Source organism: Trichosurus vulpecula, chromosome 4, assembly GCF_011100635.1.
Source record: "Trichosurus vulpecula isolate mTriVul1 chromosome 4, mTriVul1.pri, whole genome shotgun sequence".
Classification (NCBI taxonomy): domain Eukaryota; kingdom Metazoa; phylum Chordata; class Mammalia; order Diprotodontia; family Phalangeridae; genus Trichosurus; species Trichosurus vulpecula.
The window spans coordinates 102,329,631-102,345,840 of record NC_050576.1 but is presented as its reverse complement, the minus strand read 5'-3'; the positions used below and the strand labels follow the sequence as shown (position 1 = coordinate 102,345,840).

Below are 16,210 nucleotides of genomic sequence, written 5' to 3'. Positions count from 1 at the left end.
AATGTAGTCTATACAATTACATGTCTAGTTGAGGGGTGTCATCTACATGCCACCCATAAACAAACTTACTTGAGGAGGATTTCAGGCCAAAATATTTTAGACATCTTTGAATGTCTACCTTTGACTGACATTTGGAAAATGATTTCGATCAGCTGAATTGAATACAATTTAGGAAGAATCCTCAGGTACTGAATGTTCAAGTAATTTGAGCAAGAGAATAATGGGACATCTAAACAACAACTGTGAAATCTGTTCAAAAGAACAGGTATTTTCAATGGCCTCTATACTATCTTTTATGCTAAAATCAAAATAGACACTAAATTCATTTATTCATTGATTTTTAAAAAACCACTTTTTTTTTTCTTTAGGAGGGGGGAAGGCAGGGCAATTGGGGTTAAGCGACTTGCCCAAGGTCACACAGCTTAGTGTGTCAAGTGTCTGAGACTGGATTTGAACAAAGGTCCTCTTGACTCTAGGGCCAGTACTCTACTCACTGGGCCACCTAGCTGCCCCTAAAAAAATCACTTTGGCATAGGTTTGGTACTAAATGTGCATTCTTGCACATTTCTGGCATGGCTTGCTGTGATCTCTTGCAAAATAAAATGGTTCACGAGATCACTCAACTAGATCTAAGCCATTTGGAATGGGCCAACTTGACTCAGGTTTTAATGATTCCAGAATTAGCACAATTTCTTGAGACCATTATTTTAAGGATAGGCTTGTGTTTGAGAAAATGAGAACTACAGTAAGGATAAAAACATTTGTCCAAAAGAAATTTGAGGACAGAACAAATACATGAACATTTAGGAAAAACAAAACTTTCAGTGGTAAGGAAGGAGGGGAGAGCTACAGAGGAGTAATGTCAGGAAACTGCACTACTTAAACTCATTTGGTTGGAAACAGATCTCCCTAAGCTGGGTGAAGGTGAAGACTTTTGACCACGTCAGAAGGACTATACTCTTAGACGAATGTACAAGCATGACACTATTAAGAGGATAACAAGGAGGCCTTGTGGGAAGAAGAGTAAACCATCTGCTTATATCCAACTGCACTGCAACAGAGGAAAGCAGCACAGAACAGAAAACAGGCTGCCATCACAGGTTTTCTGAGTAGTTCCTGCCCCAGCCCAGAAATACCTCTTGAGCTACCTAACCATGTCTAGGGTTTTAATCATGTTCTTCTTCCCCCTAGAATCCACTCATTACAAAAGGCAGACAAAGCAGGCTTTTCACTCCTCCACCCCTTTCTCCCCAAAGGTCAAGTCCAGTTGATTATAGGAATACTTTACTTCAAGATAGCTGTATCCAGGGCTACAGCAATTATCTTAGGGCTGTAGAAAGCACCCAGAGGAATGTCTCATGTTTGGACCACAACTTTTGGTAGCCACATTGCTTCCTGTATCACAGGACTCCAGTGAGGTCATGAAAAACCAGTCACTGATAGTCTGCAAGAGACTACATTACAACAGTAACGAAAAGCCCAGCATAGAAAATTGGAATACTATGTATCCCCAAAACTAAGGCATCCATTTCCTTGTATTTGCTTCTAAATAACAATGGATTTTTAATGAAATGATGGCCACTATACATAGGAAAGAAAACTGTTAAAAGGTATAATATTAATCTCTATTTTGAACTCTAGGAGAAGAATATTTGGGAAAAAAATCGCCATTAGCTTTCTAAGAGGCATAACTAGAAAATGAGTGGAGGGTGGGAAACAGCACTGACTTCACAGTGGCTTCAACACCCCAAGAAAGAATAAAAAATGATTTGGAAACCCAACACAATCAAATGATATAAACTCATCAGATGGGTGAGCAGGAGAGTTGGTCAGTATAAACAAGGGCAAATGTCAATTTTCCCACCACTCTTTCCTTCATCCCAAATCATAAATTAACCCTCTCCCCCCAATACATTACAACTACTGGACTGTCAGTTGCCACCAACTAATAAATGAAAATATATTTAAATGGGTCTCTAATCTTAAAGATTTAGGAGTCCCCTCCAACCACGCACTCTGCATTACATTCATGCCTGTGCTACTCTTGTCCACAACCCCCCAACAAGCCTGTCACATGGGCTTGGTCCAAATGACAGGCTACAAGCCTCCTCTGCTTTTTGCTGAGATTGCACCAGTGCAGCACTCTGGCTGTCCATCTGTAATCTCTTGTTCCTGCCACCTGACCACCCCACTGTCTCTTATTAAACCACTTCTCAAAGAGGTTTCTTACTTCTGTTCTTCAGACTTGCTTATTGGTTTGATAATACAGCCTCTTCTTTGCCCTCTGTGAGATCCTCATTTTTAAATCTTTGGGGGCAGATGTGTTGAATGTCTTATGTTGGTACAGTGTTAGTATTTTAAAAATGAGCCCTTGCTTTTATGGGTAGATTGGAATCAGTAAAAAAATAAATTTTTTTTTCTCACGACAATCCTGCTGACACTCTTCCTGGTTTATTTTTCTCTGCTGATGGAGAAATTCGACAAGATGTATATCCAGATGCATATTGAAATACATCTTCATGTGTATCAGGGTAATGAGCATTCTTCACTCACTACGTGTTTCCTATGTGGATGGAAAATCCAGTGTGATTACAGGTCTCTTCTAGAAGGCTCTGTAATATTCTGGGGCTTGGTGCAATTAGGACCATGTCATCACTAAACAGGAACAAATAGAGGACTTTGTCATTTACAGGGAGTCCTCTCTGATCTGGATTCTGGGATGGATCTATAATTTTCTCTGGAAAAATATCTTTAGCAAGCATATGCCTCCCTGTTTTAAACCTTCCTTGATGTTTATCAGAGGGCTTTCTGAACAAAAACCAAGTTATTTCTGCTACATCTTCCAAGGTATCTTGAATGATTTTGATTTATGGATGCAAGACACTTTGTTGAAAATGTGCCTATGTGACAGCATTCTGTTCTATCAAATCAATTTTTTTTCCTTTTTTTTTTTTTTTGTAATTAACAAACAGTAAACACAATGGGATCTTAATTGTCTCCATCTTTCAGTTAGTTGTGAAATAGTAAAGATGTCATCCGTTATTGACTATTTATTACTTGTGAAAGTTTGCTTATTCCCTGATACTAGTGACTTCTATAGAAATCATTCCCATAAAGATTTTGTATAGATGGGAAAGTAGGTGCTCAGATAGGAAGCTACTGATAGTCTTTTGGCTACCCTTTTTTGGTATTAATTAAAATCTAAGTTATTGTTTTTTTTCCCTCCAGATACCATACGTATCAGTCCCCTAATGCCCTTACAACCATGTCACTTCCAGCTGGAGCTCCTCTCTCTATATTCAGTTCAATCCAGCTGCTTTTCCCTTTTTGTTTTCTTTACTGACACTTCTACCTTCTCCTTAAGTACAATTAGGAATGTATACGTGGAGTCTAAATGTGGTAATTCCACTGTTTCTGATGATGAAAAAGTTTGTTAAAATGATTTCTGCAAATCTTTTTCATGTAGTCCTCTTTTCACTCTCAAATTTGAATGCCTCTGTGATGACTTTGCTTAGCTGGATACCTTGCTAAGCTTTCTTTAAAATGATTTTATCTTCTACTTCTTTTCTCTATTTTAAGAGATAATACAGGTTATAATCATTCATTACCCCTCTTTGTAAGATTTTTGTCAATGAGTTTATATTCTAACCTGGTGTTGCCTTTGGCAGTCATCTCTCTCCATCTGGTAAGTAAGTCTGGGCTCTTTTGTTCTCACTGTGGCCATTAATTTACATCCGTTAAAATGGATAAAATGATTATCATTAGTGTTGATGCAATTAATTTCTGTTGTCCACTCCCCATTTTTAATTTCAAATACCTCTTTAAAAAATTCAGCGTTGTTGTTTGATGTGTATGCCATATTTTTTCTAATTATTCTTTCTTCCTTAAAAAAAAAAAAACCACAACTAATTGTGATCTTAATTCTGATAAGTCGATGGGGTGACTATACAGAGAGATTCAGGAATAACTCCCATCTCAAATATCAAACCTTTTCCTGTCTGTTAAAATATATTTAGTTTTTTAATAATGAAAATGCGTAACACACATACATAAATCATCTTAAGGTTTGCAGAGTATTCTGTGTACGTTGTCTTATTTGATCCTCCCAATAATCTTGTGAAGTAAAGCATTACAGGGATTATTATCCCAATTTTCTAGTGGAGGAAAATAAGGCCAAGAGAGAATAAGTAATTGTGCAAGGTTCACACAACTTGAACATATCAGGCAAGATTCGAGCCCAGGTTTTTCTGCCTGTGGTTCGGCGAGTGAACACTCTGCTCTACCACAATACTTCTAAGTCACTGAATGAATCCTACTGACTAGTTCTGCAGACACAGGGCTCTAAGAACTATTTCCTGCAGCATTACAGCCTGGTGTGTTAAAAAGCACAATGGGATTAAAGTCTAATGCCCTGAGTTTGAGTCCTCTGCTTTCCTACTCCACTGAATTCAACAAACATTTATTAAACACCTACTGTGTTCATGGCATTTTACACCTATGTGCTTGAGATGGTTTATCAATATGATAAGAATAAGCCATACACACACACACACACATATGGTTATAGTTATCAGGAGTAGAAATGCTTGGAAATTACAAAGTATTCTCTATTTGCTATTATTACTGTTAAATAGTTATCTTTTTGGTGCCTTCTCATTTCTGCATAACAAAACTTAGGCACCAAAATTTAAAGGATCAGTTTAAAAACTTCAAATTCTCTTAATGATGAAACCAGGAATAAATCTAACATTTTAAGCTACTTTGCGACACTATTTTAAAACTGACCAATACAGATGTTCCTGCTCACTGGTGACTCTTATTAAAGAGATAAAATACAGCTTACAGGCATTGACTAAACAGAGACGGTGTATAATGTTTCCTAGAGGGACTGATACAACTAAAGTTAACTGTAGAAAGCAGTGCACTAGGCTGTATTCAACCCAATGGAATTAGGTGAAGGCAGGAGAAAGGGCACCAAAGTGCCTCTCTGATCCCTGGGCAAGGGAGCCATAGCCAGGGTTTTTGGCAAACGAGATTGTTTGAACTGTATCAAGTTATTGAATTAAAAGAGAATATTCCCAACTGGGTTGCACAGAATTATCTTTTTAGGGTATGTAGACTACAACAAATTATTAAGGAACTCCATTATTTTGAGTAAATGCTTCCAGGGTGAAATGAGGCTAGCACCAATCTGTTAGTTTTGGTTTTAACACTGACCCTAGGCTTCCTTTACATTTTATCAGCACACTTCCAATCCCATTTCCAGTCTCTCTTTTAAAATTGTCCTTTTCCATCTCTCAAACCCCTGGTCTCTTTAATCTCTCTCTAGCCAGTCTGGTCATCCATGTTCCCACTTCTCTCCTTTCATCCCTACTTGGCAAACACATTCCATTTAAATGTTTATTTAGAAGGGAAAGGGCAAAGGAGAGAATGGAAGAGGACAGGGCGGAGGACAAGTTAAGAAATGCTTTGGTCTTGAGGGTCTGTCGGAGGCACAGGACTAGGTAGCACCTTGACAATTAGGGTTTACTAAGCTACTGGTGGGGGAAATCACATGGAGGTTTGAATAAGGGAAGAAGGGCTGGGGGAGTTCTAAGCAGAGCTCTAGAGCGGCTCCATCTTTCCCACAGGGGCCAGGAAGCAGGGGCACCACAAAACCACAGCTGAAAGGAAAAAGAAAACTCCACCACTGGCCTTTCTCCGAGCGCGGCCGCCTTCCGCTCGGCTCAGTGCCCGCCACATGCCCAGGAGTGCGTCTGGATCCTTGAGGGGCTCCCTTCGCAGGAGGACAATGCTTACGCTACACTGCAAGAGAGCCAGAAAAGTGCCCATGAAAACCAGAAAGCAAATGCTCAAGCGGCAGGATCATCTCTCTAGGCAGCTAAGATGGGGAAATCAATATGCCATATCTTGAGCACCAAACAAGAGCCAGGAGAAGGGAGGGAGAGCTCTTTCCACCCCATCCCTAGCCCCCAATATTATAGTGGTAGATATTACAAGGGTGAGGAAAGAGAGAATTTATCGTGGTGAAGCATTAGGGACAGATGACTAATAGGGAATCAAGAGAGAAATGACCATGAGGAAAATGCTACAACATTTCTGATAGAAAGAATAACCAAAAGAAATAAGGGAGAGATGATCAATCTATATAATGAAGGCCGTGCTCTTCTGGTCTAAAGGATCAATGTTTGTTGACACAAGAAAGGCTTCCTTTTCCATTCTGCTGGGATGCTAGCCTTGGAGGAAGGATGTAGAAGAGGGGATAGGAATAAATTGAGATCTAAGAAGAAGCAGCTGACATAGACTCAAAACAAAGGAGACCGTTTCTTCCCAACTTTGCCAACAAAGCTGAAGAGTCTAGGGGAGAATGTCAGACTTAAGAGTACAATTGAGAAACCTTGGGAGTTCACAAACTCTCAGTATCCACAGCTATCACGTCATTAAGAGTAATGCAATCATGGCTGTGAAAGTGTTTTGTATTTTCTCAGAAACTCCTAATTCCCATTAAGCTTCATTGCTCTTAGGAAAGCTGTTTGTGCCAGAAGTATCTGTTGTGTTACTATGCAGCACATGGCCCAATGAACTCTTAGGTCAAAGTGAAGAATGAGGCTGCCAGGATTTCCTTCTCTGATTCATTCTGTTAAATAGTCTTTAAATGAAATACTTAAACTGATCTGGTAGGCCGCCTTCAACTTATGGAAATAAAGGAACAAAGCAGCACATCTCCCAGTTCAGTAAAATCCTCCCAGGACACCAGACTGAGGCAGCAAACTTCCCTTGATGTGTTGTGGGTTGGGAGGTGGGCTCAAAGTAGACATGGTAATGTAGGCCTCAGCAGCTGTCTCTTGCACATATGAACTACCTCAGCTTGGAGCACTCTGGAACTACCTCAACTTTTCCCACTGTAGGAAATGTTAGGTGGCAAGTTACAAGACCAGACTATTCTTTGGGGCTGTAGTTTGTATTCCCTAATCTAAAAAGCACAGCACTGTACTAGGTGCTAAGAATACAAAAACAGAATGAAAAATAGTCCCCTTCCTCAAGGAGCTTACGATGGAAGATTCAACATGTGCACAAACAGAGAACTACACACTAATTTGGGGAGGGAGAGAACATCAACAACTAAAGGGATCGGGAAAGCTTCCCCTGGGAGATGGCATATGAGTTAAACCTTGAAGGAAAAAGAGAACATGGGAGGCAGCCTGTGCAAAGTAACCGAGTTGGGAGACAAGACTGCTGAGTTAGGAAAACATTAAGTAGGCCACTTTGACTATGATGGGGAGTGAATGATCCTAAGTGCACAGATTTAGAGCCAGAAGGGACCTCAGCATTCAACTGCCTCATTTTATCAATGAGTAAACAGCCCAGAGATGCTAAATGACTTTCCAAGGGTCACGCTACTAGTAGGACTTTGAATTGGTATTTGAATCCAGGTCTTCTGGCCTCTAGGTCCAATGCCCCTATCTAACATAGCATATTGCCTCTTAGTGAGGTGCTAGAAGGTACATTAAAGGAACACTTGAAAGGGGTGGGAGTGGAGAACGAGTCCAGAACGGTGGGATGAAGTCATAATGTGAACAGTTTTAAACGCTAAGCTGAGGAGCTTCTATTTTATTCCAGAAGCAGAAAGGAGCCACTGAAGCTTCTTGAGCAAGGCAAGTGATAATAGTGATAATAGATTATTTTCCCCATCACATGGAGGGTGGATTGTGAGAGGAGAGACTGAAAGCCAGGAATCTAACTAGGAGGCTACTGTAATAGTCTAGGAAGAGGTGATGAGTGTCTGAACAGGGGTGATGGCTGAGTGGAAAATTGGAAACAATCAGAGAAGAGGCCCGTTCTGGGCTTTCACTTGAGTTGGGGCAAGGGAGAGGAGGAAGAAAAATATCAAAGGAACTGAACTTCAAGGGTAACTTTTAGATTATACCATAAGATCACTTAAGTTCTAAGGAAGGCTGTTTACCAATTTTTTTAGGACAGAAGATAGAAATCACAGCATTCTGAAGCATCTTCAGAGGAATACTGAGAGAACTGTTTCTCACTTGAGACCTTCAGTTGATTGACAAAAGAAACAAGAGGATCTTAGAGTCATGCTCTTTGTTACATCCATGCCCTAAATATTTAGCTAAATCCTAGCTTTGGGCAGTCAGGTGCTATCTACTTACTCAAGAGTAGGAGATGATACAAAGGTAAGAAAGTCTTGGCTTAAGTTGAGCAGATCAATCAATTACAAAACAAGCCTGGAGAGAATATTCTGAAATCTGTCTGGGCTATATAGCAAAGTAGAGCTTCCTCCAATGCCACAAGGGGTTGGGAAAGGAGAGACAGAAGGGACCATCATAAGTCTTATGAAAGGGCACAGTCCTTCCATCACCACAGTCTTCTTTCCAAGGAAGGATACAAGAAGAACAATGACAAGTGAAGAATTAGACCTCTTGTTTCTGAATTTAAAGGATAAATTTCTAAAGGACTTTGGAAAAAAAACCAAAATGGAATCAATTTTAACAGCTGCTCCCAAAAGAATACAAGCCACTACCTAAAGCTCCAGCAACCTGTACCACTTCTCCAGGTAGTCTGAACATCTAAGTCATTTACTACACTGCCACTAGACACAACAATAGGTCACTTCATATAAGACCATCTCTTCATATAAGACCAACTCTTTTTTTCACAGCACATTCCTATCAAGTTACATAGAAAATAACTTCAGTATTATAATCCACCGGTGGCACTGATCAATTACAGAGTTCTGAAGACATTTGAGTTTTGGTTCCAAGTACCAGGGAGACAGGAAGTGGAGGACTAATGCTTTCAAATGCATTTGGTACCTTATGAGCCATTCTGTTCAAATAAGACCAATGTATTTTTGCTAAAGATAGTCAGATTAAGGCTACAATGGAATTATTGGGTATTTTAACATAATAAGCTAAGGTTTCATGTTTATGTGGGAAGTTATCAAAGTCATACACAAATCACTGCAAACAGAAATGTCATTCATAGGGGGAATCTGTTCTGATCCATGGGAACCTAACCCTAAAATTGATGAAGTCCCCTGCTTTGCAAACACAGGACAGTAAAAACAGGAATTAGGGACTAGGAGGCATTCTTCCTCCTCCAGATCATAACCTCCAATCCAACAAATTTCCCCTGTTTATTCCAATTGTCTTTTAAGCTGCCGGAGTCCGAATCACAACACTTTCCCCAATACCAAGAGAGAGAAATGTCCTACAAAAAAAAAAAAAAACAAAAAAAACCCCCCAAAACCAAACAACAAAGCTTAAGGCACTAGTTTCAAGTGCTGAAACCACAACTCATCATTTTCTAAGTCTACTAGCAACAAACTTAAAGGCTTTCTCTTTCTCCTTGATTGATAGATTGATACCCACTCATGATATCAAGTAGATACTGAACTAAAAAAAAATGTTTCAGGGAGCCCTCCCACTACAGATTCGGTCCCTATGAAAAACTCAGGCAGAAACCTACAAAGGGTGCTACTCACACTGCTTATCAATCTAGCACGAGATCAATTATAAAGATTCCGTATGTGAATGCCTAACTTCTACCCTATTTACATGTGGTGGTTCTCGGGAGGCCGCTGCTAAGTAAGACCTGAAGGAGACTTTTCTTAGGGCTGGATTACTGGAAAGAATTCAGGCGAATCCTCTGTCCCTGATATTCTGGAAGAGATGCTACAATAGGTGAGTTTCTTTGTAGAGGTCTTTCAACACAGTCACAAGGCTAATTAAAAAAAAAAAAGACTCAAGAGATTTCCACCCCCTTCTCCTGAGTATTGTTTCAAGCTCAAAATGCTCCTTTGTCAAACCGGCTGGATATCCTGATGCCAGGCACAAGGGAAGCAGTCGATAGGAAATTGACAAAAAATCTCCAACGCTCATTTTAATCCTCGCATTGGAAAGCGGGGCTATTTTTAAGTTCTGCGCCTTCTCCCGTCGGGGGAAGGTCTTTTTTTTATGAGCAGTGGAAGCCCTAGGAGGGAGAGAGGAAGCAGAGAAGGGGTCCCTAGAACCAGACTCGGCAGAAACAGGCGTGTAATCGTCCAAAATTGGCATTCAACAGCCGGGGAGTGCGGGCAGAAAGGGGCTGCCCGGTCGGATTCTGCATCAGGACTCCAGCTCCACGAGCACACCCCGGCTGGGGGGAGGGGCCGGGACGGGGACAACTTAGTTCTTTTCCTCCGCCCGGGCTCGGGGGCCATCGCCCATCGCTCGTCCCAGCGCTCCAGCTCCCGCGGCCAGAGCGGGGCCGGCCCCGGCCGGGCTCGCCCAGCAGATGGCTGACCCCCACCCCACCTCCGCATGCCGGCAGCCCGCCTCCCCGGGGTTCCGCACGCCCCGCGCTGGGCCCCTCCCGAGGCGGGCGGGCTCCGCCGGCCTCACTCACCCTCCGTCACCTCCAGCACCTTAATCTGCTCCTCGGCCGCCGCCCGCACCTCCTGCACCGGGGACAGGATCCCCGTGAGCGTCTCCACCAACGCCTCTTTCAAGCCCTGCGCCACTGGCCCCGGCAGCCCGGAGCCCGCGCCCGTAGCCGCCGCCATCTTTCCGCCCGCCCGCCCGCTGCCTGCCAGCCAGCCAGCCAGCCAGCCCCGCGGCCGCTCCTCCCGCCGCCGGGACCCGCCACCGGCACGACGGCTCCCGCGCGCGGCCAATCCGCGAAGCCGCACATGCGCATCGCGGCGGCGAGCCGGGAAAGGGGGAGTTAGGGCGGGGCCGCAGAGAGGTCGGGCTGCGAGCCGAAACCTCCGCAGACAGCGCCTCCTGTGGCCAGAAGAGAGTTTTCTTTTTTATGATCTTTTTCGGCGAGATGTACCTCGTGTAGTGGAGAAGAATTTGCTCAAATTGGCTAATTAAAGGACTTTCTAAAAATTACACCCAAGATAGACAAAATGATAATAAGCTGTCCATCTCTGTTCTTTCTTACACCCCACATCTAAGAGATCTATACAATGCTTGACGCAGTGCCCGGCACATAGAAGGAACTTATATAAATGCTAGCTTATTATTATTATTATTAGCAACTATTATTATGTGTATATAAATGCTAGCTATTATTATCAGAAGGTGATATATAAATGCTAGCTATTATTAGAAGGTGGCATATAAAACTAGCTGTTATTCTAGAAGTTGATATATATTATTATCAGAAGGTGATATATAAATACTATTATAATTAGAAGGCATTTAAGTGTTTACTCCCCCCCCCCCTTAAAAATTATGAACTGCCCCTCATTTCCGACTAGGTGAAGCAGAATTAGGAGTATTTATTTAGCCTCTTCCAGGGAAGAAAAGTCTTAAGGGCAGGGGTGGATTGTAGCCAACTTGGATTTGCTCTGAGGGATCCCGATTGTTAAATTTTCAGTGTGAACATTTACACCTGGTGAATTGGCAAATGCTACAAATCGTGGCTCGATGTGTTGTTTTGTTGCTTGTCTAGTCTTAAGAAAGTGATGGAGAAAATATTATGATGTAGATGAAACTTAAAACGTGTCCTGAGTACATTGTCTCCCACCCCAAGCTGTTGTTAAGCGTTTACCGGCACACACCTGCTCAGGAGATGCAGGTTGGCTCTGCGTGGTACAGCAGATAGAGCACTGGACCTGGAATCAGGAATACCTGAATTCAAGTCTGTCTGCCTCACTTGCCTCATTTGTAAAATGCAGATAACATTCCCAGGCTTGTGGTGAAGATAAATGAGATGTTTGTGCCCTGGTCAATACAAGATTTTATGAGTGGAAGTTTACAATAAAAAGCAAATCTAGGCTTGATGTTAGGAAAAAAAATCTCTCAATACTTACAGTTCTCCAAAGATGGAATGGACCACCTCTGGATGCAGTGGGCTTTTCCCTCCTTGAAAGTCTTCAAGCAATGGCTGAGTGACCACTTTGGGAGAAGGTTGTTACGAAAATCAAATGACATGATATTTGTAAAGTATTTAGTAAGCCTTAAAGAACTATATAAATGCTAGTTATCATCATCATAATTAGTATTATTATTATAGATTCTTATTCTGAATGAGACTAGGCTAGGTGGATTCTGAGGTCCTTGCCAGCTTTGAGATTCTGTGAAATCTAGCATACGTATCCGATTGCCTGACTTGAGCTTTCAGCAGTGTAACATTGTATTGGGAGGGACAAGGTGAAGGAGAAGATTATGATATGGTTATAGATGCAGAGGGAGAAGTCAAGATGCTGGGGTCAGGTACCCTGCTATTCTAATCTGCTTCCTCCTCTCCTCATTGAAGAGACAAGGACTACGTGTGTTCTCAAGGAATTCAAACATAAAAGAGGAACAGCCTACAGTTAATTGATTTGCTGTTCTAGCCTGGATTAGCCCAATCTGTAAACTGGAATGTGGCTGATAACGAAAGCACAACGGGGTGGGCAAAAGCCTAATGATTTTAGGCTTCAATTAACAATAGTGGTCAACTAAAATTGCTGTTGCACTAATGAACCAATAATAGATAGTGGATAGACTTAAGTGGTTTCTAAAAAAATTATATTAGTGGGATAAGAAGAGAAACTATGACAGCAAATCATAGGATTTAGAACAGGAATGAATCTCAGATTTTATATAATACATCCCTCTCATTTTACAAATAGGTTAAACGGCTGGCCAAAAAATTACACAGAAGCAGGATCCGAACACAGGTTCTTTAGTTCCAAATCTATTTCACTGCCTCTAACTTAATCCCATTGAAGTTGAAATTATGTGAATAAATAGACTGTTAATTATTTGTTCATCTTTATGAAAGTTATCAGTGAAAATCAACAAGGTACCAGGTTCCGAGAATCCTGGTTAGGTTGGAAAATAATGAGCTAAAAATGTGCATACCCTTTGACTCAGCAATACCATTTCTAGGGCTGTATCCCAAAGAGATCACACAAGTGGGAAATGGGCCAATATGTACAAAAATATTTATAGCAGCTCTTTTTGTGGTGGCAAAGAACTGGAAATTAAGAGAATGCCCATCAATTGGGGAATGGCGAAACAAATTATGGTATATGAATGTAATGGAATACTATTGTGCCACAAGAAATGAGGATCAGATGGACTTCATTATAACCTGGAAAGACTTATATGAACTGATGCTGAGTGAGGGGAGCAGAACCAGGAGATCATCATACATGATTACAGACACACGGTATCTGTAAGGACTAACTTTGATACACTTGGCTCCTCTCATCAATGCAAGGATCAAACACAGCTCCAAAAGACTCATGATAGAAAAAGCTGGGCACATCCAGAGAGAGAATTATGGAGTCTGAATGCAGCTAGAGGCAAACTATTGGCTCTCTTTTTTTCCCCTTCTTTTTTGGTTTCATTTCTTCTTTCTCATGATTCATTCCATTGGTTATAATTCTTCTTTACAACTGGACTAGTATGTAAATAAGTTCATTGTGAAGGTAAATGTAGAACCTACATTGGATTACATGCCATCTTGGGTGGGGGAGGGGGGAGGAGAGGGAGGGAGAGAAAACTTGGAACCCAAAAACTTGTGAAACTGAGTGTTGTAAACTGAAAAGAAAAAAAATTTATAATTAAAAAATAAATTTAAAAGGAATAGCAAGTTTTATATAATTAAAAAAATGAGCTAAAAGATAGTATAAAAGGCATCCTAAGAAACAAAAACTACCCTATGCAGGACTATCTGAGATGATGATGATGATGATGATGATAGTTTTACAGATATTTTCTCTTACAACAACCCTGGGAGGTAAATGCTTTTGGTATGTTTTTTGCTATCATTTTACAGGTGAGGGAACTGGGGCAGAGTGAATCTGAGGCTGGATTTAAACTTTGTTCTTCCTGACTCCATGTCCAGCGCTGTCTATCCATTGTGCCACCTAAATGAGAGAGGGTTGCTAACTCTTTTTTTCTTTTGGAGCGGGGAAAGCATAATTTGGAAGGGGCCTTCAAAGTCTTCTAGACTAGAGATGTGGGCCACAGGGAGCCCAAAGCAATTGGAGTTAAGTGATTTGCCCAAGGTCACACAGCTAGTAAGTGTATCAAGTGTCTGAGGCCGAATTTGAACTCAGGTCCTCCTGACTCCAGGGCCAGTGCTCTACTCACTGCGCCACCTAGCTGCCCCTGGTTGCTAACTCTAAATCAATAAGATGAATATCACAAAAAGATTTGAGCAAATCCTGTTTGGTCCTTGCTGTATGGATGTGGTGGGCGGTTCATCTATAAAAGGTCTGGAGGTTTTAGTAGACTATGAACTCAATGTGACTTAATAGAATACAATTATAATTATATGTGTTTATATATAATATATAATTACATATAACATACGTATATAATATAGCATATATATTACATTTTATTATTTATTATTATATATGTCATATAATATTACATATAGTATATATTATAATTTGGAAGGGATTTTTGAAGTCTTATAGACTAGAGATGTGGGCCGCAGGCAGCTCAAAACACTCCCTAGAGCAGCCTGAACCAGATTAAAATGGGAAACATTTAATAAAATAAAGAAAAATGCAATAGGACAAAGATAATGTTAATATATAGTTTTCTAAGTCACCATGTAGCCTGCAAGGCTCCTTATGTACAGCTTAGTGGCCCTGTTTCTATCTGAGTTTGTTATCACTGAGTTAGTCCAACACTTCATCTTAATATAGAAGAAACTAAAAGAAGTTGAGGCTTGCCCAGGGTCACACAGTTAGGACATGGCAAAGACAAGACTTGTCCTCACATCTTCTCACTCCAAACCCCGTGTGCTTTCCGTTACACTCTGCAGCCTCAAATGCTGATGTAAACTTGGGCAGTGTCCAGGAGGTGGTGGCCCCACTGGACCTCGCCTTGGCCAGACCACATCTGCAGCATTATATTCAATTCTGGGCACCCTATTTTAGGAAGGAGTATCTCAAAAAAGGCAGCCAGGATGGTGAAAGGCCTCAACATCCCACAGGTGAAATGTTCAAAGGAATTGGAGATGTTGAGTCTCCAGGAGAGAAGCCTCAGGGAGGGTTTCCTTCTGCTTGGTCCCAGAGAGCAGAACAGTGAGCAATGAACAATGTAGCAAGGTAACAGTTGCAAAGATTTAGGCTTCTTGAAAATCAGAGCTATCCCAAAGTGGAATGGACATCCTTGGGAGGAAATGGGTTGCCCTTCTCTGGATGTCTTCAAGCAAAGGTTGGACCACCATTTGCCAGATACACTATAGAGGGGATTCTTGCTCAGGAATGATTTAGACTGACCTAGCTTCTTAGGTCCCTTTGCACTCTGATTCTATAAAGAGGATTCCATTGCACACATAATAGAAGCTGCTGAGTAGAAAGCATGCCAGGGTTTAACTCCCTTGTAGGAGTTCCCTACTAGTGAATATATGTACGCAAATATTTAAATCTGAGCACATATATATTGGCAGTCTATGGATATGCTAGGATGGATAAAGCTTCTTATCTAGCTAATAAGTCTTTAAACATTAGAGATCCAGGTCTGTTGATGGGTTATCTTAATAGCTCCCTTCTCCAGTCTTAGGGTCTTTACAATAGTAATATTGCCTAACTTGGTTAATATCATAGCAGCCGAGTGGAAAGTAGGAATTCTTGGCCCCAAGGGCCAGCGCTGTCTAAGTTCAGGGAGAGATCTGATCCCCTCACCCCAAGTATGTTCTGGATCAGTTTAAGATAGAAACCCACCGGTGGGAAATGATGGGAGGAGTTTTGTTTTGTTTCCACAGAGTTGAAAATATCCTCCCCCCCCCCCCACCAGCTTTAGCAGAACATAAGTCAGGTGACTGGTTCTAATCAGAGCTGTGATCTAGGGGGCTTCTGATCAGGTAAAAGGTTAGAGGCTTGTATGTATGTTTAAGGAGTTGTTTGAGGGAGGCATGACATGGGCAACTGCCCATGGGGTTGCATCTGGCCAATGAAGAGCCAGGCGGGAGATTCGAATTAGGAACCAATAAAAGGACTGGCATTTGTCTGAGTCCTTCTACCCTCCTGCATTCTGTTCAGGGGACATACTCATTTATTCAGGAAGAATAAATGTACAATATAATGAAAACCTCCCTGGCTTCCCAATGAGTATTGTTTATTCCTAGACTAAGTATGTTTCTAACACCTCTAACTGGGAGTACGGTAGAAAATTTCTTGGGGGCAGATTGCCTCTGGAAACACAGTGGGCCAAGAGGGGTTTGCTTTGGAGGTCTGTGGACTTGGGACAAGAAG

The 16,210-nt window shown here is 41.5% G+C and overlaps 1 protein-coding gene across 1 annotated transcript in view; it reads right to left on the bottom strand.

Moving 5' to 3' along the window:
• Positions 1-10,636, bottom strand: part of IPO9 (importin 9) — a 34,384-nt gene extending 23,748 nt beyond the window's left edge. The window contains exon 1 of the mRNA XM_036755898.1: positions 10,402-10,636. Within this exon, the coding sequence (XP_036611793.1) occupies positions 10,402-10,558 (157 nt within the window). The 5' untranslated portion in view covers positions 10,559-10,636. The remainder of the gene's footprint in view (positions 1-10,401) is intronic.
• Between the last annotated feature and the right edge of the window lie 5,574 nt (positions 10,637-16,210).